Source organism: Salmo salar, chromosome 10 (genome assembly GCF_965601325.2).
Source record: "Salmo salar chromosome 10, fSalSal1, whole genome shotgun sequence".
Taxonomy (NCBI): domain Eukaryota; kingdom Metazoa; phylum Chordata; class Actinopteri; order Salmoniformes; family Salmonidae; genus Salmo; species Salmo salar.
In genome coordinates this window covers 26,707,501-26,735,214 of record NC_138300.1, presented here as the reverse complement: position 1 = coordinate 26,735,214, position 27,714 = coordinate 26,707,501, and the positions used below count along the sequence as shown (strand labels likewise).

At 40.2% G+C, this 27,714-nt stretch overlaps 1 protein-coding gene and 1 long non-coding RNA gene across 2 annotated transcripts in view; both read right to left on the bottom strand.

Annotated features, from left to right (window-relative positions):
* Positions 1-897: 897 nt before the first annotated feature.
* The window catches only part of LOC106613879 (uncharacterized), a 54,119-nt gene continuing 27,302 nt past the window's right edge, over positions 898-27,714 (bottom strand). Inside the window, exons 2-5 of the long non-coding RNA XR_014379011.1 lie at positions 27,549-27,714; positions 19,762-19,868; positions 8,328-8,408; positions 898-1,280 (exon numbers count right to left, since the gene is read on the bottom strand). The exon at positions 27,549-27,714 is cut by the window's right edge and continues 92 nt beyond it. This is a non-coding gene — a long non-coding RNA (uncharacterized LOC106613879). The remainder of the gene's footprint in view (positions 1,281-8,327; positions 8,409-19,761; positions 19,869-27,548) is intronic.
* Positions 22,080-24,052, bottom strand: sox2 (SRY-box transcription factor 2). Its single transcript, NM_001141718.1, is given in 1 exon segment — positions 22,080-24,052. A coding segment is annotated over 1 exon segment (948 nt). The 5' UTR covers positions 23,817-24,052; the 3' UTR covers positions 22,080-22,868.

Below are 27,714 nucleotides of genomic sequence, written 5' to 3'. Positions count from 1 at the left end.
AGTGACACATGACCTGCCACGGTTAATTCCAGCAGAACAATAGGCCCGGCCCCAGCCCACATCTCATCCCATTACACCTCCATGCCAAATGAATTGTTTGTTTTTGTGGGCTGCTCTCTCCTGACCTTTCGGCCCACTTGTTTTAATAACGTTCAGTTTAAACCTGGAAACACAGGATTCACTCTGTGCTGAACACAGATGGGCCTTCGATTGGTTCTCAAGGGTCTTCCTTAGTGTCATGATGCTGACCATCTCCTGGGCTTGACTTGACACCCCCAGAGAGAACGCTTCCTGCTTGGGTTCTTCTCAGAGGATATTCAAGTGTGAGTGAGGAGGTATATCCACTTACTGTGTGGTTCCTGTTTGCTGATGTACACAGTAAATACTTGAGAGAGATATCTGTGAATGATATGGCTAATCAATAAGCCTAAATGGCCACACATACCCACTCTAGTTGGCAGTGATGAATGACCGGTAGGCAGTGGAACGTGTGTGTTTTAAATAAAGGGGATGAATATCCATGGCTGAAAGCTGTCCTGGGAGCTTGGAGAAAAAGGAGAGCGAGAGAGGGCAGACCGTTTCATCACCTGAGGGTTGCAGTGATACAACATGAACAATATACGATAACACACACCATACTGGAGGATAGAGTTACCCCACAATGTCCTGAATTTAGATAAATTATGACCAGAAATGGTGTTATCATTTACACGGTAGAGGCTAGCCTTATTCAGATATTTACAGAGGCCATCTGTAGATCTCTAAACCTACAGCGGCAAATGGTGTGTGTAGGGGGGTATTCTCTGTCCTGGAGGGCTGGAACAAAAACCTGCAATTACCTTCCCCAGCTCTGGTTGTGAACTCCCTACCCCAGTTTCCAAATATTGTAATGCTCAATATTTCTACCAAATACACCAATACATTTATTGAAGATATGTAACATCATGAAATATAATACATCAACGGACGATACAGTTCATATCATAAGCAGCGTAACCTCTATTGGTAAAACGTTTCACTGTTTCAGTTTAACCGTTTCAAAATGAACCATATGATCTGAGAATTGCACAACAGGTACATAGTTTTTGTCTTCACAGAGACAGATCATGCCATCATGTTTGCAGCAGAAGCAGTGGTGTCTAGATGGGTTTCATTTGACTCATCTTTCCTTAGGTCCTGTCTTTGGAGCGGTCATTATGCTCTGGAGGTCAGGGTTACAGCAGAGGGACCTCCATCACCCACTCATCATTGGATGTGCATCAAGAATGTCAGAAAGACACCTGGGAAAGAGACATGTTACAGGTATACTGCACCATAGGATTTCATGGTTGAGGTCTTGATGCCCTCCAAGTAAAAGCAATGTACAGTCATTAATTTATCTGGATAAAAGGGATTCATTGCCTGTCCTTATATTTTACCTTGTGTAAATTCATGTTTTTCCCCACTTTATGTGCTGGTTACCATAATGCCTTTCAGATGTACTTTTAGTGATGAGTAATTTTTATTTCCCTTTTCTTGTGTTTTCTTTTTTAGTGTAAAGCGGTGGCAGGTAGCCTAGTGGTTAGAGCGTTGGACTTGTAACTGAAAGGTTGCAAGATCGAATCCCCGAGCTGACAAGGTAAAAATCTGTTGTTTTGCCCCTGAACAAGGCAGTTAACTCACTGTTCCTAGGCTGTCATTGAAAATAAGAATTTGTTCTTAGCTGACTTGCCTAGTTAAATAAAGGTAAAAAAAAAAAAGCCCTCGCTTTGTATGAAATGTGTTATAGAAAAAAATATTTAATTGATTGATAGGGACAGCAAGCAGTGGGTTTGCCCCACCAGCAGACGGCGTATCATCACATGGCACATGCTGCCTCACCGATGGATCATGCTTGGCACGGGGCAGGGTGGGTGAGTGGGTGGGTGAGGTGGGTGGGGGAGGGGGTGTGTGTGTGGGGGGGGGGGGGGGCGGGTCCGGGTGCACAAAGAGGCCAGGTCCCCAGGTGTGAGTAATCACCTGTCTCCCAAGTCAAACACTGATTGGGAATTTGAGAGCCTCTTAGAGAGAGAGGTGTTATCTCTGTCTGACCCACTGGCCGACTGGGGACCACAAACACAAATGCACAAACCAGTCATATCCTTCCTGCAATGATGGGGAAATGACTGATTTACAGACCCTGGTTGTGTCTACATTCAGGCCTGCCTTCAGCACACATATTGTACTGTATGGTTTATTCTGCCAGTCATTATTTGAGTTGGCCTTATATACATAAGGGAATATAATGAATATAAACCTTTCCCTGCAGACAATTGGATAAATAGTAGTTCATGAAGTGGCACTACAGTTTGTAGTACTACACGTTACTGTACAACATACAAAACACTTCTACTGTAATTCACAGCACTTCAGCAGCCCTCACTGAGGGGAATACTGTTCAACATCTAGTCAAATATGCCCGGCTTAAAGACGCTCTCTGGAGTGTGTTTAGAAAATTAAGGGCCTGGATTTTTTCATAATTGTCCATTTTATCATTTTATTACAGCTAGCTTACTGTGATGGGCTCCTATTATCATTTATGAAATACAATTAAAGCGTGACTTATTTCAGGCCCCACTACAGTGAACTGCATGTGTCGGCTCTGCTATATTTAAATAGCATTAAGTAATTGGAAAAACACAAGAAGGGATGGCAGAACATGTAACCAAATGGCAAAATTGTCTTTCTGGATTTATTTTCCCCTCCATAAATATTCCAGAGGTTCCTCTATCACACCCAAGTTTAAAGCAGAGAGGAAATAGTCTTTAACTGATACAGAAACTAATTTAGGACAGCTTTTCCAAAGAGATATGCTTTCCACTGAGAATGAACATTTGGTCAAAGCCGGCACCTTCAGTACAAAAAAATGCTAATGAAGTTGATCTCTTAGCCATTCTAAACTAATTGCATAGTCGAGATTACAAAGCATTCAGTCAGTAAAAAAGGGGTTATTAATTGAAATGGTACCATATAATGCTCATATTCTCCATAAATATGTAGATGGTAATCGGTGGAGGTTGGCTGGGTTTAAATGACACTCACTAGCTGTCGGAACAACCCTCATTCACTAGGCCCCTATGAGGGGATGTAGCTAGGTCTCACTGCACATAGCAGGCCTATGTAGGCAAATAGATAGGCTTCATTTGCATGAGGAAATGACTAATGGTGCAACTGCTTTTTTTAGCATGCTATAAATATAATTTAAACATCATTACATAAGCTGTAGTCCAAACGCCAACTTTACACCCCACTTTTTTAACAGGAACTAATAGCATGTGCTGCCTATGGACATAAATGGCCTCATGGATGCCAAAGTATTGACAATAGTGACAATAAGTATTCAAAGTATCGCATCTTTCCTCTAAACAAATAAAACAAAGCATTACAAAACTACAGTCTTGTTCACTTTCCCCCCCTCCATTCTCTTTCGCTCGCTCTCTCATTTTCTCTCCCCTCAAAAAAATACAGAGACAACGCCTTGAAGCTCTCTAGTCACTATTGTGAGTGCCTGTGAGTTCTGTTTGGCCTCATTGTTCTCAGTTAATCAGCCGTGGTAAATGTGGAGCCCTCCAGCTCATTAGGATTCTCAGTCCCTCGGAGCAGAGCGGAGGTGACCATGGGAAGTTCCTGCTGGCTGGGTCCAGCCTATCCTGGAGAGAGAGAATGGCCTGATGAATTACCTGCCTCGGCCCGGACACCTTGTGAGTCCACCCCCCCCCCCCCATGGTTCAAGAGCTCCAACTCTCCCTTTGACTGTCTGTGGACAAGCCCTGTCTGTTCATCGCTCATCCCCGCTCAGTCACAGCTCAGTCCTCGGGTTTCTCTGTGGGACCGTGAGCAGAGGAGAGCACACCCCAGCACTCCCCTCCTGTCTCTGCATCCCCCCTGTCACGCACTGTTTACAAACACTCACTATCTACTCCCATCTTGGCCCAGCACAGTGTGGGCGGAAGAAGAACACAGCGTGTTCTCTACTTATTTCCCATGCAAATATGTTTTCTTATATGTTCAGAGTTGTTTTTGGAGACGGAAGTGAGTTTATAATGTTCATGGTTTGTCTAAGTGTAGAAACAAATTTTCCTAATTTTCGCAATCTCTGAGTAAACTGTCAACTTCAGTACCTGCTGATGTGAATGGGACAGAAACTCCACAATTGAAGGCCTCCTCGAGCATACCTGTCACGTTCTTCAAAAGGACGGGACCAAAGCGCAGCGTGCATATAGTTCCACATATTTTATTTGAAAGTGAAACTTAAAAGAGGTTAACAAAACAACAAAGACCAAAATGACCATGCCGTTCATAGCACACAAATGCACTAAACAAAACAATATCCCACAAAACACAGGTGGGGAAAAACGCTACCTAAATATGATCCCCAATTAGAGGCAATGATTACCAGCTGCCTCTAATTGGGAACCATACAACTCACCAACATAGAAATACAATGACTAGAACACCCCCCTAGTCACGCTCTGACCAAAACACCATAGAGAACCAAGGACTCTCTATGGTCAGCGCGTGACACTTCCTCTCCATAGCTTGGCTGTTCTGAGACAGTAAACCAGTTCTGTTGGTATGAGGTGAATGGGAGAGCAGCGACCGGGCTACTATACTATAGAGAGAGGGGGTTGAGGCTGCTTGACAATAATTAGAGTTGACTCACCCTTTCCCTGGTTATAATCCGCTGGATATACTGCACTCATACAGGTGTCCAGAAAATCCAATTATCACAACTATGGCAGGGAAAACTAGAGGGGAAAGACAGGAGACAATCTGAACTAGAGATGTCATAGCCTTTTATTTAAAAATATATATATAAAAAACAAATACTTTTGATTAAACTGCCTGGCTGCACATAAGGCATTATTTTATATATCTTATCTTGGATGTGTGTGTGTATGTGGGTGTTTCATGTCCATACAAGAGCATCAAAAGTATTTAAAGTAAGAGAGGAGGAACCAATCTCCTTGCAAGATTCAGTAAATACAATAATAGTAGAGGGTAGACTTGCAAGCATGTAATGTGCTTTCCCCCTGCTGTCGTTAGAAGAGGAGGAGGGTATATGTGCTTCCTTCCCTGCAGGGTCCCAGTATTCCCCCACTCCCCCATCCTCTCATCCCCCCAGTGACAAAGGCCTGGAGCCCGGGCCACTCCTCCAGCTACCGGCCTCCAGGAGCACCATGCTGGGGTCTGTGGGAGGAAGCCAGAGTGCCCCCCTACCCCCTCTGTCCCCCCCTGTCCCTCTCTGCTCTGTCCTCCCAACCTCGTGGCCCAAACATGTGGGCTCAAATCCCGTCAGTGCGGCCAGGCGCACGGCTGGAACAAACTCTCCCGACAGATGGAGTTGGCCTCTCCTCCACCACATTCTCCTTTAGAAGTCCTGCATCTCCTCTCTGACCTGAGTGATGGCTGCCCTGTGAGAGGCAGATGTGTTCCCATACTACCAACGTTGTTTTGAAGTCAAGAAAGATCCCAGATCACTACATTCCTGCACAACAACATTGACAATGTCTACACTTAGTTTGATACATCATGGTTTTCCTCCCAATGACTTGTCTCTATGAGGGCTGTAGGTTACAGTATTAGGAATTAGTTAAAGCCTTTTCAATACTATATTACAATCCAAAGTACATAGATGTTTAATCAATCATCTGAAGACAATGGGATGTGTGAGCAGTAAAACGTTAATCTTCAAACATGACAAGTGGACAAAGCGCCATGTGTGTGAGCGTAATGAGTCTCGACATACCCATCCGGAGTTTGGTCAATAAAACCAAGCATCCCAATGGGACTTCACTCTATTTGAATTTCAACAACCGTTGAACAAAGCAAATATGAAACTCCAATATTCAATCATTGCACTACTTGAGCAAAAGTAACAAATCCTGGTTATCCCTTTCTGGAAGCAGCCTTCATAAAGCCATCTTCCTACCATCACAACAATGTCGTGACAATGTAATGTAGACTTTTTAACTGAAGATTCCATAATGGGTTTCACGTCTCCAGCTTGTGTCCTTAACTAACATAAATAGACTAGGTTTTGCCAATTCCACTGTGTCCCTTAAGATGCTCTCATTAATTTTAGATTGGGTCTAAATTGAGTCTTACTCTTTGTGACCAAGGTTTTAAAATTAGATTAATTTCTATTCAAATTGTGACTTGTCCTGAAATAACCATCCTAATAAGAGATTGATTATTTCCATTTCAGATATGGTGATATTCCACTGTGCTTTACAGTAAATCACCTCGTATTGGATCCGCTCTGCCCCCATGTTGCCCCATCAAACTGAAAGACTGGAGAAGGCAAGTGCTTCACAGTTAACGTGGCTGGTGACACAGACACATTAGGTTGTTGACTTGAAATAGACATATTTTACGGGCCTTAAACCTAAAGAATGTCATTGTTCCTGAGCACAGGCCAGCTGCAGCAGAGGACCAACACTGCGCCACCACCGAGGAGGTGTGAAAAAAGGAAACTTTGTGTTTCCACCACACAAAACTCTTATGACAAAGCAGGAAATAGTTCACAGAGACATGCCACATTCCACAAGGGCCCAATGCGTCTTTCTCTCGGCACTGTGTGTGACAGAAGTAGGGGTGGAGGGACGCTTTCACAATGCCTGGGGACATTAAGGGACTGAGAACTGGGATGTGTCCCCGTCTGAAACGTCACTACCAGAATAGGGTTCAGTAATGTACACTGGTTTTCTTTACATATGTAGAGAAAGTAGGGTGGACGTAGGAACTCAGTGGTTCCATGATGTGTTGTACCGGTTTGTTAATGAGGGAAATCCAAGCCAGGTGCACAAGAATAGAATGGGCACCAGGCTTGAGGATACTAAAAAGTGACAGATACTGTAAATAATTTTTAAATGATGGAATAGACATGGATTAGGATCAGATCTGGGCCCAGTTTCCCAAAAGCATCTTAAGGCTAAATTCATCGATAGAACCTTCTTAGGAGCATTGTTAAATCGGCAAACTATTCTCCTAAACCATCGTTGTTAACTTTGCACTTGAAAACGCTCGTAATCTAATGCCTGCCTCAGACCACTCCTAGAACAGAGAAGTGCGTCGTAAGTGATGCTTTTTTGCCCTCACTTTGTACACAGAAGATGTCCGCGAAACATAGAATCACATGGTTAAGCCATCTCTCTGTGACCGCCAATAACTTCAGAAAAAAGTTGACTACAAATACAGTCTTTGCAATTGATACAAACAAGCGACGTATAAAACGATGCTTCAAACGAAAACAGAGATGACTGGATTCAAATATAAACCGTAAACTATAGGCCTATTTCAATCATATTGAAATACATTTCATGTTCAATCAATTGAGCTCTATTTTGCTACTTTTAGTCTACTGTCTGTAATTTGTCTCAATATATTCCATGATGTGTAGTCATGCGCAGTGATGTGCCAAATCTGTGATTTTATGCATTTTTAATGAGAAGCATTAGAATAAGCCACCTCAATATTTGCAGCCGTAGGCGGTAATATCTTTCTAGTAGCTGATCCGTCGTCAGTATTGTGAAATAATTATAATAAGGTAAAATTTCAATGGAGAAAGCTGAACCGAGAGCAGCTCTTTCTCTCTTTCCATCCCATCAGTATCGACACATGCTCCAACAACGCACTTAGCGACCGTTCTCTCTGTGTGGTGTTTTGGGAAACGCATGTTACATCTTCGGCCGTTGTAGGTAAGATGCATTGTTAAAACACGTGTAACACGAAGCTTCATTGCTATCGGGAAACCGGGCACTGATGTGTAAATTGATCAGTAGACTTTCTTCGGTCTCTTTCCGGCTGCGTTTACACAGGAAACCCAATTCTGATATTTTTTTCACTAATTGGTGTTTTGACCAATCAGATCAGCTCTGAAAAAAATCTGACGTGAACAAATCTGTAATTGGTCAAAAGACCAATTAGTGGAAAAAATATCAGTATTGGGCTGCCTGTCTAAACGCAGCCTCTCTCTGAGTAATTACCACTCAGCTGTTCTGAAGAACAACCAATGGCAGTCTTCCAATGACTGTTCATATTCTTTGTGCCACGCTCAATTTGGAATAGTGATTGTTGGGTCTGCCACCCTCTCAGGGCATTGGAGAATGCAACCAACCAGGAAAAACAAGCATGGCCAGGCTTCTCAGAGGTAATGGGAAAAGTCTGAATATTTCTCAATGAAGGAAGAGAACACTTATTTTTAGAGGGGAGGAGTATTAGTAATAGTAGCTGTGAGCAATAAGGTGTACCAAGGTGTAGCAATGGATGACATGCAACCGGTCTCTTCTCTTCAGCCCCAAACCTACCATATCTGGTGAGGTATCCGTCTCCTGGACAGACAGGTGTGTCTTGGTCATATGGATTTCAGCAACCTCCTCTCACCTTTTCTGTAACAAAATAAAGCACATAAACAAATTCTTGTTTACTATGTGTTACATATGTATTTAGAACACCATGCATTGTATCTGGGAGCCTTTAGATCGAGGAAATATATTTTTCAGGCAAATCAAATCTAATTTTATTTGTCACATGCACCGAATACAACAATATTACAGTGAAATGCTTACTTACAAGCCCTTAACCAACAATGCTGTTTTTAAGAAACAATAAGATTTAAAAAAATATTTTGTAAATAAAATAACGTTTTTAAAAAAGTAACATAAAATAATAATGAGGCTATATACAGGGAGTACGGTACTGAGTCAATGTGCGGGGTTACAGGTTAGTCGAGGTAATTGAGGTAATATGTACATGTAGGTAGGGGAAAAGTGACTATGCATAGATAATAAACAACGAGTAGCAGAAGTGTAACAAAAAAAAGGGGGGGGGGGGGGGTCATTTGATGAAATGTTCAGCAGTCTTATGGCTTGGGGGTAGAAGCTGTTAAGGAGCCTTTTGGACCTAGACTTGGCGCTCCGGTACAGCTTGCTGTGCGGTAACAGAGAGAACAGTCTATGACTAGGGTGGCTATATACAAATTAATCACTTTAGGGTTGCCATTCCAACATGAAGTCCCCATTTATCTAGTCAAAAGGAAACCATTGTTTCCGCACCAAACACTGAAAACAAATCTCTGTAGAAAGTTTTTGAGCGAGCTTGTATAATCACACAGAGGGTACGAGAGACAGACAGGCCTGTACCAAGACAGACAGTAGGGAGCAGAAAAGAAAGTGTTGCCTTGTGTTGGACTACATACTGCAGCTGCCTCGCGTTCTTCCAGTGGTTTAATACACATGGGCATGTAATGAATGGGGGCCGCTGTGTTACTGTATGTTACTGTAGGCATCTCGCTCCTATAACCCCACTACAGGCTGATCTGAGGGCTCCACTGCGAGGAATAGCAATCATAATTCTTCCCCATCATAAAGAGGACTTGTTGGGGATCCGTGTGGTCTGTCTGTCTCTTACAATACCCTGCCTTCAGGGCCTGCCCATGGCCAATGCCAGCCAGACCACGGTGTGTTCTTTAGCTTGGCAGTGTCTCTGAAACACAGACTGTTCACTCTCCTTGGAGTGGCTCAGAGGAACTTTATTGAAGATGTAGATAAATAGGTTCAAGAAGGTTAAACTTTTTAATGGTAATAATGCCAGGGATGAAGAATATCCTTATTGCAATGTCCCCAATTCCTTTCCAATGCAAAATGTTTAGAAATATACAGAATTGTACTTTTGTTATTAGCTCCAGACCAACAAGGATTTAAACTATATGCTGAATTATGAAATCCTTTGACTTTTAAGTAGATTTCCCAGAATGCATACAGACATGGTTAACATGTTTTCTTTGAGTGCTTCTGCTTCAGACAGCATGCTAGTTATTATTGTGCCAACATGACTACTGAAATCACCATATGTAATTCTAACTTGCAAGGAGAACTGCAGGTGGCTTTACAGTGACTTAGCCAAAGCATTAACCAAACAGAGGTGTGTGTCTACTTTGAATATCAGTTTTTCTGTTACAGTTGGAGCACAAGTGGCGAATCACAAGGCTCATATAAGATTTTCAGGAAGTCACAGCTCTGAACGTGACCGATGAAAATGAGTATGGTATTTTCAAGATTTACCCAGTTTGAGCCACTTGATCACTGTTTGTATACAATGTACCCATAGAATATCACATTTTTTTCATACAAACGCATAGGCCCTATACTGATTTTGTGTGTTGGATTGGAAGTGTCAGCGAATTGACCATAACACTATCAAAAACCAACTTCCTTATCATTAACATTTCTCCCAAATATTCTCCTCATATAGGTAAAGCCTATGTATTTGAGTGTGGAGGAGATGATGAATAAACAGGGTTGAAAAGCAGAAGTCCTGTTGTGTGTGTGCACTGCACTCTGTGATGGTGCTCTAGTATGTTTGTTCCAGTGAAAGAGGGGCCATGTTCAGCCCAGACTGGGCCCCCATAATGCTGCAAACGCCATGGATTTGGAGCTGTCCTTTGTTGTCCCGGCATGCTGACATCACATACTGCTGATGGGCCGAAATCCCTCTTTCTCCAGCACCAGCACTTTTGAAACAAAACTGCCATGACACTGATGAGCAATGCCAACTTGCCAAAAAATCCCTCATTAAATCACACACACTGGCACCCAGTCACCTACACACATGCACGCGTGCGCGTGCGCATACTCGCACAGACACATACACACACACACACACACCTACGCCCAATAAATCCAAAAGGTAATCAGAAATATATTGCTGCTGCCACAAAAAAATTGTTCATTAAGCCTCTACAAGTGGATCTGGTACTTACTCTGTTGTCGCTGATGCCAACTCTGTTTCTGCACACTACCCTGTCCTTCACCAAACAAACATCAGCAGGAAGAAGTGAATGTGTAAAATCGCTTTTTCACATTTTAACAAACAAATACTGAAGCATTACTACAAACAATGTCTAGTGGCAGATATTATGTTGAAGACATAAATGCTTTGTATGCTTGTGGCCATATTGGTATATGAATGTGATAGCAGAGAGAAAATGTTAGGTTAGCCATTTGCATGGAGTTATAAGACACAGAGAATGTAAGGATAGCTCTGTGCTTACCATGCAGTGTTTACAGAAACATTTGCATAGGAACACACATGACGTAGTTCTCTTGAAGGGAAGATTGATTAGATATGAGGCTAAATAAAGCAAGAGAGATTCTCCCTCTCGACTGAGTTCAAGTTTACACCTATTGCTGAATCCATTCAGTTTGAAAATAATAGTGAAACACGTCCATTGTGCTAACACAGGATCACTCCATGAATGTCATCTCCAAATAACAGAGCGAGCGTTTTTCCAGTTATACGAATGGCATGCACCTTGCAGCACTCTCTTCCCTATGGGTACAGGAAAACGGCTGGGATGATACAAGCTCTCAGAAGCATCGCATAGGTCCCACTCAAACACAATCAAATACAATCAATCACAATAGCATCCTCAGGCACTCAGACTAGTGTCCTCCCTCTTTCTATCTCTCTCTCACTCACATTCACACACACACACACACACACTCGCGCACACACACACACTCTCTCACACACAGAACACCCTCTAGAGAGTAGCAGTCTGTTTAACGTGACAAATAGCATCATTTGGGAGCCCATGGGGCATATCCAGGACCAAAGAGACAGCAGATTGAAATATCCTGTGAAGAGCTGCCCTTTATTCACACATGCTCCTGTGGGACTCGCCTTGACAATTTCAAAATCACTGATAAAGTTGACACATATTTGCAGGGCCATGAGCACCTTCACCCTTCACCCAGGGAGGTAAGCCATATCCTCAATCCACATGGAATGACATGTAAGCAAGCTAAACTTTGTCATGGAAAAGCAATGGTTTCAAAGTCATAAGCATACGTGACCATTCTAAAAACATTAAGTATTAGCAAAGGTTGGATATCTGTATTTCACTAACTTATGTAAACTTTAGTTATCATTCAATATAGACATGTATCAATGTAATTGATCTACTAGACAACTCAATATGAAAACAATTACTGGGGGGGGGGGGGGGTATTTTTGTGGTTTACTATTTTTTGTGGGGTTTTTTATCAAGTAAAGGGGAAAATGGGGACTTTCAGAACTGCATGAACACCCTGACAACTCTCAATCAAACATCACTACTAAAAAATACTGTAAATCCTCCCAGTAGATCGGTGAACTCCAGTGACATGTAATGCAACAAACCGACACAATCTTGAGCTGATTAAATAGAACAGCCGCTCTGTGCTGCACACACACACACACACACACACACACACACACACACACACACACACACACACACACACACACACACACACACACACACACACACACACACACACACACACACACACACACACACACACACACACACACACACACACACACACACACACACACACACACACACACACCAACTCTCTCCTAACTGCTGTTCTGAAATCTTTTAATGGACACTTCTAGCACACACCCATCGCTGAAGAGCAGTTTTAAGGCCTCCCTTACTGAAATCTGTGGAGATCTGTCAGTGCCAACTAAATTCTCACCCAAGTTGTCAACCATGCCTCTGCTAGACAGGGTCACAGGGTTAAAATCGATTTCACAGGCCACCTGGAGAGCCTAGGCTGCAAACTGACTCAAAAAATGTATATCAGACTTGCTTACCACCCAGGGCTAGGCCAGGGCTAACACGCCCACTAAAAAAGTCCCCAGCCCAACAGAAGTTGGCACAGGCAGAGGCTGGAGCTGTTGACCCTGCAAGCTGACCTCCTCAAACTTCAACTGAATTGTTCTGGCAGTTTCCACGGTGACGAGGCACTCCAAGCTTTATCCTACTTACTGAAACAAGAGGGACTGTAATCTACTGGGCAAAAAAGTTGCATCTCCTTATTTTCAATGAATGCCCATTTTATACGGTACCTTTTGCAGTTTATTTTGTTAATAGTTTGGATTTCTTCAACTGTCTTATATTGACAATCATTTATTATTTACAAGATTATAATTTATATATTTATAATAATGATAAAAGTCTTGTAATAATGGCTGTTGTTGTGGAGGAGTAGGCAGTTTTTGTGCTTTTTCTTGTAGTGTCAATGTGGTCAAGTCCCTTTCTGCCTCCCCTCCCCATGTATGAATAACTGTTATTAAATTCCATTGCAGTCTTTCAATTTGTACTGTCTAAATGTCAATAAATGTAGGCTGAATAAAAAGCTATCTGAGTCACCCAAATCTTTGTGTTTACTGATTGTTCCTGTCCAAGATTCCAAACACAATTTCCACTCACACTACTTCAACGAACTGGGGTATCAAAAGGGGAATTTACAAATACAGATTTATGCAATCACACTAATCTGAAAGAACATCAGTGTTGCTCTCTTATTAAAACCACAATTTCATATAATTTCCACTTATGTAGACTTATTCCACCTGTGTGCTACTTTTGGACAACAATGTTTGAGATCAATTCATTTTTAAAGTATTGTTTTGTATGAGGAGTTTTCAATTCATGAATTAAAGTTAAATTCCCTTTCTGAATTGAAAACTGAATTGACCCCAAACCTGATAGACAATACTCTATTTCCAAATGTTGTGTGTGTATTTTTTATGAGACCTTATAGAAAGCGAGGACTGAACTGGTTTATTATTGAGCAGCCCTCTCAAACTTTTTACTCAGAATTTCAGAATAAAAAGTGGTTTGATACTTTACTGTATCCCATGGAATGCAACAGAAATCGCCCAAGGGTCATCCTTTGAGCTGCTTCTTACACAGGCCTAGAGTTCAAGACAATCAGAAATATTGTACTGAAAGATAGGCTTAGTCCTAAACAAGATGACTATTAATCAAAAACTGCACTTTTCAAATGTTACCTTTTCCATTCCCTGTCACCAAGTTGTGATTCGATCGATTGATCCATTTAATTAATTTTCCCTTTCTCCTCTCGCCTGGGGCAACTGTGTGATGGAGTGATGTTCTGATTGCGGGTTTGGATGCACGCGCAGTAGAAGGTACTCATGGTTTAGATGTCCCGCTTATCATCAAGCAAAACGTCACATAATCGATAAGAGCGTTCTAGCTGTCTGGGATCTTCATCTCTTCTTGAAGTCGTAACTTGGTCTGACACCCTGCCAACTGTGTGGCCTCGCTTCATATGGCCATACACTTCATCAGTTAAGCAATGAGCCATGGAAATATAGGGCATTACTTCCTTATGTAGACCAACAACTATGGAAGGTTATACAACAATATGTTTACTCTCTCTCTGAAAAATGTATCTTGAAGCAGACGATATGTTTTTACTTGTGGTAGGCTAGGCTACATAACTCGTTTCACTGCGTTATGCTAATGATTGGGGCCTATAGCGCAGAGACAGTGAAATCTCATCCAGGCGCTTTTCTGAGGGAGATGTCATTTCGCAGGGAGGACACAATGACGAGCTCGGGAGTGACAGAGCTCTGATCTCCGCGATAGGGAGATAGCCACCTGATTTAAAATGGTTCGCTTGTTCCCCTCAGTCACTCGATCAGCGTGTGAACTCTTCTTATTTACAATCAAATGCAGTGCAGAACAGCATACCTCCAACCCCCTCTGTCTCTTTGCCCTATATTTAACTAAACCCCGCAACAGGTGCAGCTCCCAAAACCCAATAGTGTAGACTTTTATAACAAATAAAATAATTGTTCATTATTATTCACTGTCTTTTGAGTAAAACGTAATGTTGCGTTTGCAACAGTGGACGTTTAATAAGAAACGGAAAAAATGCATTATGAGAAATATATGAATAGCCTAATGTTTCCCAGAAGTGAGTGTCATCCTCTCCCAACCAGGGCGCTGTTTACCCCATGCAGACAGACTCTTGTCGCATCTGAGTCATGCCTCATTATCAGTCACAGAAAAACGCCTTGGATGGTCTCTAGAGACTTTTTTTAATAGACCCACTTTTCCATTCCAGAACGGTTTCGGCAGAACGGCATGAGAGAGACCATTCAAAAACGGAGAGCCACAGAGCAGTCTTGAGTATTATAATTAGGGTGATGCAATCCATGGAAATGTATGGATTCAACATAATCGACTTTCCAGTACTGGTGGTAGTGATAGAATAGGCAAGCAGTTGGAGGATATAATTTACTGTTGGAGGGAAGTCATCCGTAATTTAGTATATTTAACACAACCATTTTGAATGATCAATGATTAACCGTGAACTCATTACATTTTTCAGTCTCTGCTTTATATTTTTTTGTACTTATAGAGGCGCAAGTTATAGAGGATATTTGTTCGATTGTGTCATACACTCACATAATCTCACACTGGGAGGAATAATTCTGCTGTTGTTTATTATTAAGACCAACAAGATGTCATTTTTATGTCAGAGCAGGCCTATTTAATTGAGTTTTAATTAACACATTTATGTCTCTAACTCCACTGAATAGGCTAGGCCTACTTAAATCATGGTATCCAATATTCTCGTTTTCCTATCGGGAAAATGTGTGCGTTTTTTAAATATGTAGATATGTGATCATTTTATTTATTTTGTCAACAAACCCACGTGCTCAATGCGTGTAGTTCTCCAACTTCCATTGAAATGACTCGGGCATCATGTCTATGGAAATATAAAGGGCCGTTGTGGGGCCCTTTCAGTGCTCAGACAAACTTTGTATACCCTTTATTCTAAAGCATACAGGAAATGAGCCGCTAGCAAACGAGCTGCTGTCGTAGATTTATTTCCAGAAACAATCTCGATCTGACACAGGAATAAACAACATATTGATAAAGTTGGACAAGGCTAAACTTTTCTAGGCCTACAGTTCAAACTGTTTGCCTAGCTACATGTCTATATGCTTATATTGAATGATTGAAATACTGTATCTAATGATTCTACTTTTTTTGAATTTGTTATTGACTTGTCTAAAATCCCGAAATGGTCTTTCCCAGGTGTTTATAATGTGATCGTTGATCAATATGAGGTGCATGAAGCCTGAAATCGTGAAGGAATTAAGTAAACAATGAGTCCTGCTGTTGGGGAAGTCAGTGCATTGTTGTCGACAGAGGGTTATATAATACCAAATAAGTTAACAGGTTAGTCAAATTTGTCACCATTTGATGCTTGTTGGCTAAACCTGTGCTTAAAAGGGGCTAAATTGAAGATATTAGGGGTACCCCCCCCCCCCCCCCCCACACCCACCCACCCACAAACACACACACACAGTTCTTAGAAAGTGGTATGTCAAAAGATAACTTACAAATGAAAAGTGAACAAAGTACTTTTTTGTTGTAAGATTTAATCATGCATAGTGTTCAGCAATGATATTTATTAGGCAAAAGCAAAACCTAATCACAACTGTGTTTGGTTAAAGGCCTGAAGGGAAGCATCAACACAGCAGCACAACTATTAAAAGCTGTCTGAAACAGACGTTCTGCTCACCACCCCGTGCACTCAGCTCCTCGCCTAGTTTTTATCCCAGGCTGTCAGTGGTCCATAAAGCTCGAGCTTGATCTGCATCTTACTGCACACCCCTGCTGGCTGCACCGCTGCATCAAAGCATATATTGTTTTAGGCATAGGGTGAACAGACCAATAACTGTGGAAACGCAGAAACACTTGTCCGACTATTGTTGCATTTTTTACATTTTACATTTTAGTCATTTAGCAGACGCTCTTATCCAGAGCGACTTACAGTAGTGAATGCATACATTTCATACAATTTCATACATTTTTTTTTTTTTTTTTCTGTGCTGGCCCCCCGTGGGAATCGAACCCACAACCCTGGCGTTGCAAACACCATGCTCTACCAACTGAGCTACAGGGAAGGCTGCGCATGGGTAAACTTTGTTTCCGCACAATAACAGCCTAACCAATAAAGTGCTACGCTTTCACTTTTCGACACGATTAAAATGTATTCAGCCTATCGTGTAGTATTCCGTCATCACTGGTTGCCTGACAGACTGCTGTATACATGTGTCAGTAAAAACCAGTAGCCAGACAGATACAATGTCCCTGAAATGAAAGTATTCCAAGTCCGCTCAGCCTTATTTTCCTTGACACAATGACAATGTTGACAAACAAGATATATATTTTTTTACTTTAGCTATAGGCAACCTTTTAAAGTTTTCGTTTAGACTCTTTGAATGGGAAGGAGGCAGTGGGCAGAACAATGCAAATAATGTTAACGTTTCCCTTCCTAGAATAAAGGAATTCGAGTCACAAATGGTGAAGGCTAGAACGGACAGTGGACGTGTCTTCTGCTCTACTAAGTTCAATATCTTTGCTGTTCACTTGTAGTGACCATGCAGCTATTGAAATCTCCACAATTAGATGTGCATTGTTCCCTTCCCAACAACACTGCACAGAGAAAAGGTATTCACTGTCGGAGCCAATCCAGCGAAGCGTTTGACGTTATTAAAAAATAAAGAGATGGTGATTTATATTGTTGTTCAGTAAAAGGGCCAATTATCAGCTTATATCCCGTCATTGCAAGTGTATTAACTTGAATTAGTTATAAAAAAACAATGTATATTTAAGTTTGAGATGCCACTTTTAGCATGTCCCTCTCTAAAACCGGCCCCATAAATGGTATTTAAACTATGACATGCTTTTCATCATAAAAAGCATAATCTTCCAATATTACAGCAGTTCGTTTTTTTTTTTTTACTGCATCCCATCATTGGAAGAGCATGCAATATGCTGTTAATAACCTGATTAGTGCAGATATGTTCAATTCAACCAGCAACAAATACTCTCAACTTCTCTCTCAAAAGTGTTAGTTTGATCTTTTTTATATTAAAACACAAAACAACTGGAGTCACTGAAATAGTGAAACGTGAGAGACCAACTGTTGTATCTTATCAGAGCTACGTACCGCGGTTTGATTAGATTTATAGGCAAGTGCCAGCGGCCTCTATAGCAACTTGAGTACAGTGGTATATTGTATTTACTGGCACACTGGTAGGCTACTAATCCATTGAACTGTCGTCCCTGTTCTAATCCCGTCTCTCCTAGAAACCAGAATATGTAATGAGTTTAGGGCCACTGTTTTACAATTTAAAACCCACCATCAATCAAATTAGGGCGTGTCCACAATCGAAAACAACTAAATGGCCATGGTGATGATTATGAAAAAGAAGGTTCGACATTTTACTGTTATTAACATCCCACCGGGCACAGACATCAATTCAACGTCTAGTTTTGATTTACATTTGGTTGAGTTGTTAACTAATGTGAATTCAACGTGAAATCAACAAAGAATGTCACCATGTAATTGGATTTTGGTTGAAAGTTGGCTGAAAAGAAGACGAAATTCCGTTACATTGATTACTTTTTTCGAATCCAAATTAGTCTTCTACGTCGATTCAACGTCATCACATTGAATATTTTTGTTGTTAAAATGACGTGGAAACAACGTTGATTCAACCAGTTTTTGACCTGTGGGATAAGATCACACCACATCAATCACACGGAAATAACTTGAAGAATGTTTTAAAATAATGTATGATGTTTTCAAAGCACACATTTGCATATGGCTATAAACCTTTCATTATCAAACATGAGTGATAAAAACAGAAAAAGTGATCATTAACAATCTTGAGAGTAATTCGGTCCCGCACTTGTGTAGGCTATGTCGGTATATCTGCTGGCGAGCTGGTAAGGCCTGCACTGATATGAGAATGTATGAGAGGCGCAGAGATGATGGCATGCTGGCTGACAGTGTGTGGTCTATTGAACAGAATGCGCATTTTGGCCGCGCAGAGAGACCCCCATCCCCCTGCTTCCCTGCACCTGCACTGGATCAGGGAGCGACTGCCATTCACCCCACGAGAGACTTAAAATAGATGGCATATCTGACAGATTTCAATTCAACGAATCTCACAATGCTACATCCCCCCACAGAAAGCCGTCCACTACAACCCCCAACTCTTCAAACTACAGCAGAGAAAGCGAGAAAAGTAATTACTATAGAGAAAAGTAGTTTTCTTTGCAGTGTAGTTATTAGTTAGAACGTTATCAATGGATAGGCCCAATGATGTGAGTAACGAGACATAATATTTTCCAGCAGAAATAGCCTAATAAGTTCGTAAAAATATCAACAACAATACAACAACATCAACAATACTAATAAGTAATCCAATATAATCTTTCAAAATCTATTATGCCACCAATCGAAATAAAGGTGTAGGCAAATAGTAATAATCGTAGGCCTATTCTTGTTGTCTATGCAATTACTTTAATCCAGATGTTTTATTCAATACATAATATGTTATAAGGACACACTCTCGCACGTGGTGTCCAACAAAATATTACCCAAGGAGAAAATGAAATACTCTATTTACCATAGTACATCTGACGTCATTGCTCCGTACTATCAGTAGGTTAAATCTGGTGACTGATTAGGGGTTGGATTAGTAGCCTAGTTGGCGACCATTACTTGTGCGCATATTCCACTACCTCTGGACCAGAGAACACTATGGGACACACCTCTCACGTTTGTATATAATTTATCAAACGATACACATTTTATTAACTACAAAAGTTGTATAGCCCTACAAATATTACATAGCCTATTTCTTATTAAAATTGAGGTCTCTTGCCGTAGGCTATATCTTGCTACCCATATGAATGAGATCTGGACACTAGAGATTAACATGTGTTTATACACGTTGGGCCCTCATATGTTATGATAATTACTTTCCAGGAAGAGCGTGTCATTTCACAAAGATATCAAAAGATAATATCTGAGGGGTTTTACTATGAGCAAAACATAGCGCGCTTACCACCTGTTGCTGTCCAAATAGCTGCGGCAGACTCTGGGCGGACGGCGGAAGAGCAACACCAGGCCTTTTGGAACCATTGGGTCCTCTTCTTATACAGTGCTGTTATCCTAAATCACACAAAACGATATATTTAGTTGTCAATGTTTTATGAGTGCCTATATCCAAGCATATGGGAGCCTACGTCCAAGCATTCAAAACATGAAAGGATTGAACACAAACCAGCAGTTTTAATATAGGCACGCCATTGAGCGCTTTGAGATTAAATCACGCAATTGAAAATAATTTTAAACACTCCTCTTTTATACTTTCCTCCTACTGTGGTGAGCCAACAGGGGGATTCCTTGACTGATTACTGCTCCTCCAGGGAATAGAAAAAGCATTATATCCCTTATTCAACGTGTAGAAGACGAGAGTCTCTCAATGGAAGTCCAACACAAAAGTCTCAAGTTCAATAGGTCCAGTAGCCTAATAGAATTGCTAGTTCATGCCCTGTACCTTATCACAACTACTGGGAATATAGTCGACACCTCTCTACGAAAACGTGCTCCGTTTATATTTTCATGCATGTTTTTCACTTACGTGTTTGCAATAGACTTTAAAGGTAAAATGCATATAGGCTATCAAATGTGTATTTTCTCCCATCCCCCCCCCCCCCCCCAAAACACTAATGAAACTACAGCTAAACGCTCATACTTCAATATTTCACATATGATGACATGGGCCAATCCTGCTTCCATTAAATTTAAATAAAAACCCTTACACACTCGACCTTTAAAAATCCTAGTTTATGAAACATGTTCAGCTATTACAACCAATTCTACTGCTTGTATAAATAATTAATTGAACCACTGCTCCCTGACCCCTTGAAAGTCCGGTAGGGACACGTTTTGTCGAATAATACTTTGAAATGAGCCCTCGTCAAATATTCATTTAGCGGTTAATGTGAGCTTCTCTCCCCTGAGACCTAGTGTAATAGAAGCTTCCCAGCCTTGGCAAGCAACACTGCAAATCTACCTCTACAGTTCAGGAGGAAAAAAATGGTTTAACATCCCCAGATTTAAAACGTTGTTATATTCAACGCATAACCTCATCTAAGGCTTTTTTTAAACAACAGATGACAGTGCGAACACTTCAGGCAGGATTTTTTTTTAAAGGTTTGCCCATCGACCCATGGACATGAACTGTGTGAACCCTGGTTATCTTAAAAGTATTATTTGGAATAAACAGTGAATTCAATGGCCACTCGAAGATGGAGCTGCAGTATTTAGGCCTCTGAGTGAAAATTATTTGAGCTGTTTGGGTCTTTTGATTCTTTGCAGAAATACTTTCCATTTGATTTAATCATTAAACAGGCTACATTTAGTGTAAGACAGTCGAGCAATTTGATACTAAACGAATAATCAAATGAATATGGAGCGACATGAAAAATGGTGTTGATGTGGTGCATGCATGCTTTCAAGACAAGTAGGCCTATAGGCTTGTAACAATATTCCTATCTGTAATATAACATATTTATTTCGTTGTTGCTCAGTGGGTCTATCTATGTTCATATATCAAGAGCCTTTAATATTATTACATTTTAAATTATTGATACTACAAACATGCCTTTATGTTGTCACATTCAAACTTTGTTTTCTGATCCATGAGAGGTAAACCTATTTCAAATCAGTATAGGCCTGTTTTAAATAATATGCATGCCCCGAACAAACCTGTTCTCAATTTGAATTAGAATTAAAATAAATCAAATGATGAGTGTTTTGATTATGGAAAAATATAAAATGAACGAATACCTTGGTGAGAATCTTGAACATTTTGGGCGAATAATCTTCACCTCAAAGCATTGGTTTACAGGCAACAAACTTTGCACGATAGTCCTTCGTAATCCTTAGGCGCATAGCTCCTTTCACAAAAAAATGAAAACGTCGTTAACCTGAGTCTTTATCATCTAAAGATTTAAAATGACAATGGCATGCATGCGTGCACATGGACACAGAAGCAACCACACAATAAAATTATTTGCTATGATTTTGTCTTTGTTGATAGTTATGATGAAATATGATTTCAGATTTAGCACATTATAGCTTTATTTTATTCCTGTGTTTCCTTGGATTGTAAAAAAAACCCAAAATATAATAAATATGACAGAATATGAAAGGCTATCAAGTTCTTACATATTATGTGATTAATAAATATTGACGCAACATGAATAACATAAATGCAATACAAAACATGGACAATCCACAACAAATTGAGCGTGGATGACAATCTTAGCTAATGAATTAAATGATAAATAAAATCAAAACTCATACAATTTCAAGTATCCAAATTTCAAAAATTTATTCATTTCAAACTGCATATTGAAAAAACTCAGCTGAAATTGTAACTGTTATAATGATGATATTAGTTCGAATATATATACATGAAGTGTTGGCAGCTGCGTACAGGCCAACATTTAAAATACAACTACGGGAATGAAATTTGAAATAAAAACTTAAAATATCACAGTAAATATACATAAATCGTACAAATCATTAGAAAATAAAGAACACAAACTTTATACCTCTAACAGATGAAAAGTGGGAGACAAAATATAAATTAACAATTATGCTTAACCTGCAAGGAAAGGTTTCTGCTTCTTCTTTTTTTAAGGAAATGAAAATGGTTTAGTACTAATGACCCTCAAGGAGAAACATTTACCTGCTTTGCTTTTACTACCGCTATTCCAATGTTTGCAGTTTTAGAAGCATCTTGAACTCAATTTCAATTCTGCCATTTTCTTTGCTGCAGACTTTGTGATTATAAAAATGTAACCTCTTGTAGTTTACAAACATTACATCTGATTGTTATGTTTCTTTGATAAATACTGTACAAAAGGTGATTGCAATAATAAAACATCTGATTGACACTCTCCCACTTTCTACTTTCCAAACTTATACATCATTGAAAAACTTTTGCAGAGTTCCTACCGTTCCTCTAGAACTTATCTTTAGAATAGAAAGACAAAAAAGTTTTATGTTCTTTCCTTGAGTTCTATACAACATTTCCCACCCCAAATTTTCTGTACAAAAATAGTCCAGAGTAGTCCAGTTTCTCTTATAAAAGTTAATTTACATATGTGATAATGGGAGTGTGCCATTAATCGTCGTGCCGGGTACAGGTGCGCTCTGGTAATGTTGGGACATGTGGAGTCTGCTTTGAGCAGTTTGCTCCGGCACCTCAGCGCCCGGTAAGTACATACTGATCATGTCCCGTAGGTCTCCTGTCTGACATGGAGCACCCCTGGAGTGAGACGACGACGTGACTACGGGGGGACTGGAACTGGACTCTGACTTGACCACCGAACCCATGGAGCCCAGAGTCATTCCAGGAGTGCTCTGCTGTGAGTAGGACATGCTATACGTGGGTGATCCGTTCATGTAGGTCTGGGAGTTAGTCATGGAGTTGTACTGAAGTGCGCTCATGTCATAGCGGTGCATTTGCTGCATCTGCGCGTTGTTGTGAGCGTTTAAACCAGGGTGCTGCCCGTAGCCAAGCTGCTCCTGCATCATGCCATAACCTCCATTTGTCCAGCCGTTCATATGTGCGTAACTGTCCATCCTTTGATTAACCCCGCCGCCCAAGCCTCCCCCTACACCCACTCCCGCGCCCATGCCATTGCCGCCCGGTGCAAGAAGCCCACCTGGCAGAGTGTACTTGTCCTTCTTCATCAGCGTCTTGGTTTTCCTCCGGGGTCTGTATTTGTAATCCGGATGTTCCTTCATGTGGAGAGCCCGGAGACGCTTCGCTTCGTCAATGAAAGGTCGCTTTTCGCTCTCAGATAGAAGCTTCCACTCGGCCCCAAGTCTTTTGCTTATTTCCGAATTGTGCATTTTTGGGTTTTCCTGTGCCATCTTTCTTCGTTGTCCCCTCGACCAAACCATGAAGGCATTCATGGGTCTTTTGACTCGGTCCGGACTGTTTTTCTGGTTGTTTCCAGATGAATTTGAATTCCCAGTACCCCCAGAATTTGTCTGGGGTGCGGGGGGTTTCAGTTCAGTTTCCATCATGTTATACATTATTAACAGATTTTTATTAAATTTGCCCGACCAATTGAAAAAGTCCAACTCAAAAGGTAGTTAGCTGGAGTTACCTTGTCGTTTTCAGTAACTTTGTAGAAATAGTAAACGTCTTTTTGCTTTGAGCCAGTAGGTCCTGTTGTGTCCACAAACTTCTCTCTTGGTCTCAAAGAATCAACAAACTACTTTTCCCTCTTCGCCAGAGCCTTGACAACTCCTGATACTTTTTGAACAAGTTAATAGACAACCATTCATGTGATGAGGGCTGTCAGGGAATAAATGCCTTTTTACCTGACCAATCACAGAGCGACTGTTCCCTCGGCCAGGATTGTGTCTTTTATTTAGCATAAAGGGGCGGGGTTACTTGCGGTCAGTGGTGGAGCACTGAGGCAGAATCTGCTGTTATCAACCAATAGGCCTAAGCTATATATTTATTATTGCAAGTGCTTTAAGTGGAAACATTTCACTAGGATGGCAAACTTTAAGTGCTTCCTACTGAAAATCGAAGGATTACAAGATCCAGAAATTATACAGTAGGATACATTTAATTATGTTGTTAGGTAAACAGCATATTGGACCAATTCAGCTGTTTCAATTTATATAGGCTATTATTTTTAGCCAACATTCAAAAGTTGCTGAGAATAATAAATAACATTTTAAACTTAATTAGATATTACATCTTTACTGAATCAAATGTAAATATCTTTATATCATGTTTTCTCTTTGTAGGCTATATCCTGATATAAAAAAAATGTTCAACGACTAAACAGGGGCAAAGCAAATGGGGGCATAAATCAATCAAAACTTAAACATACAAATATCCTAGCCTATATTATTCTATCAAGTTTGCTTAGAACAATCACTTTATTACCATTAGGCCATAGTAACAGTTGTAGTAATAGTTGTAAATGTAGAGGTCTAGTTGTAGAGGCTATAGCCATAAGGGTGATGTTATTCCTTTTCTGTTAGTAATTACAAGTAGTGTAGCAATCCATGAAATAAATATTAGTGTTTTCAGTTAAGTTAACATAAAAGGAACCGATCAGCAAGTTCAGCTCGGTTTTTACATTGAAAAGGGGATAGGTAAGCTTAGCTGTTTCCCCATTGTTGAAAAGGATGAGCTTCACTTGAACTGAAGTTGAATGCTAAAAAGAAAACGGAGACAAATAAGTTGCCTAGTTTTGTTTCGGGTGTTGTCAGTACATTTGTTGTTGAAATTCACTTAGTCGTAGGACATTTGAGTAAACAAAAAAAGTTCACTCACTAACAATATGACCAAGAGTGGTCACTACTTTAATGACAGGCCAAAATAACATGCACTTTTGCCCATAGGTTTTCAACCCATAACATCAACAATTGGCATTGTTAAAACTCCTATAGGATAGATACATGTTTTAAATAGGCCTATACAATTGTTTTTATTTGTTAATGATCTGATGGTTAATTTACATTGTAGATGTGAGCTACGAAAGATGATAGAATATGAGAAGCAAAATACAGTAACAAGCCGCTATGTATCCAGTAAAAGCACGTGTTTATACATATATAAATTCACACATAGGCTATATCCAAAAGGTTAGGTATGAGCCACACAGACGTTGTTACATGCCTTCAGCGCCGTCTGCTGGCGAAATAGACAATAGCAAAAACACATTTATGAACCTGAAAGGCGTCATGGAACACTGTTATTGCCTAATACACTCATTTATTCTGTTGTGCACTGTAATAATATAACTTGTATAAGCTACCAACTACATGTTTAGTATACTCATTTGTAGGCTACATTCCCGCTTATGGTAGAACATTTGGCTATGAATGACGCTGTAGACCCTGGAAAAGCATCAAATAGGCCAATACATAAATGTATCGAGAATCTGGACACTGTATAGACTGTATTTTTAGGACACATTCTTATGTCTTAAACATTTCTTAAACATTTCAGTGATATGCATCTACAATGCTTAACATATAATATTACATAAAATTATATTTTAAATACAATAATTATAGGCCTATTTTGTATATTTCATCAAACCAAACATCACTACTTATTTAAATTATATAGACATTGGTACATAGTTTATTACCACAATATTGAAAAGTTTAACATTTGAGTAATTGGGTGAGATGTGGCGATAGGTAGGCCTAGGCTACAGCAGAGCAGGCCATTATAATGCAAGTTAGAAATAGCCCTCTCTATCTGCATATGGGTGTGTTCCCCGCTATTTGTAATCTGCTTATGATAATGTGAAAGAAACAGCGGGAGTCTGAAACATCATGAAGAATACTTAACAGGAGTTTCCCTGCATTTGTAAAAAGCAAACCGACAACTAAGAGAATTGCGGGCAAACACCATTTGACCACTCTTGAGACCAAACCAACCTCTACTTCTGTTTGCAGCATATAAACCATATTTGTAATGAAGGCTGGACGGAGCAAAAGGCACGATAACAAATGTATAGGGTATTTTATTTATGTATAAACTAAAAAAGAAAAGCACTGCAATTCATGGCAAATTAATTTCGTCATTTTTAGTAAGAGCAAACATTAAATTCAGGCCCATCCCTATCAACTCTTGAACATAATGAGTGTGAAAATGTCTTAAAGGGGGAATTTGTTATAGATCGTTTTTTTAAAGCCTCCCCTTCTCAAAAATGTAGTCACTATTGCTCCCTTTGGACACCTCACCCGATAATAAACCAAGCCTGCCATAATAACCCTTAGGCCTATAGCCTAACTCATTACGCAATCTCCCATCACACTTTCTCCTTAAAAATCAATATTTACTCAATATAATCCAACATAACCAAACCAGCCCTGATATTGCTAATTGGATGTAATATGTTTATTTAATAAATGGGTTTAGTTTTTCAACAGATCCTTCCTTTTCTCAGCGAGCGAGAGAGCGGAAGAGAGAGAGACTTCAGGTAAGAAAATATATAGAATTATGAATCTCCAAGCTTCATATTATTGTCCACTAGGGGCCGTGCCAGTGATTGGAGAGCAGTACACCACAGAAAATATTACCTATTGAGCACTCAATACATACAGCCTATGAAATACCAAAGGGACAGGGAGTGGACGTTAAAGAGTGCAATTTTGAAACTAATATTCTTCGACTTGCTTAGCTTAAGCAAAACAATTATTTTAATGATTTTTCTCTAATTTCGTATATTTTTCCTTAACTCCAAACTCGAAATCAGTATTGTAGGTATAGAGTCAGAAATTTATAAATATATTTTAAACATTTACTTTGGACCAACCCTGTTTCAATAGGCCTATTTATGATTGACAGCCTAATCTCAGCAAGTTGGCCAGAATAGTTCAAATCCAAATGAAACATTCTTGAAAATTATTGAGATTAGTTTTTAGGCTAAAGATCAAACATTACTTCTGCTGAGAAATAAGGAGAATTTCAAACAAAATGTCCCAAAAATATAATTGGAACATTCTAAACCAGTCTACAAAAACAAAACAAAGCCAGTAGCCTACAAAAGAAACAAACCAAAAAACACTTACACGTTGCATAGTTAGAATATAATAGAAAATCTACTTAAAATCTAATGTTTGCGAGTGTTGAGCAAGCTTTAAATTATGTCCGATACATCAATGGAAAAAGAACCCACGAACCACTGAAGCTCATAATGCGATACTCTCACACTGCTGTGCACTGCATTCGCGCATGCTGCTTTTCACTGTCCACGGACCACTCTAGACTGCAATGCTACTTACGTGCCAGTTTGGGTGTTGTCCTCATCTTTGGGTGATTGGCAGAAAAGAGGATGGAACATCATCTGTCCGATTCAAGAACCACTCTTCAGCCGCCGGAGAACTCGCTCTCGCTCGACCGAAACAGCTGTATGCTCTCTGGGCATCTCTCCCTCTTTACTAGCCCCCT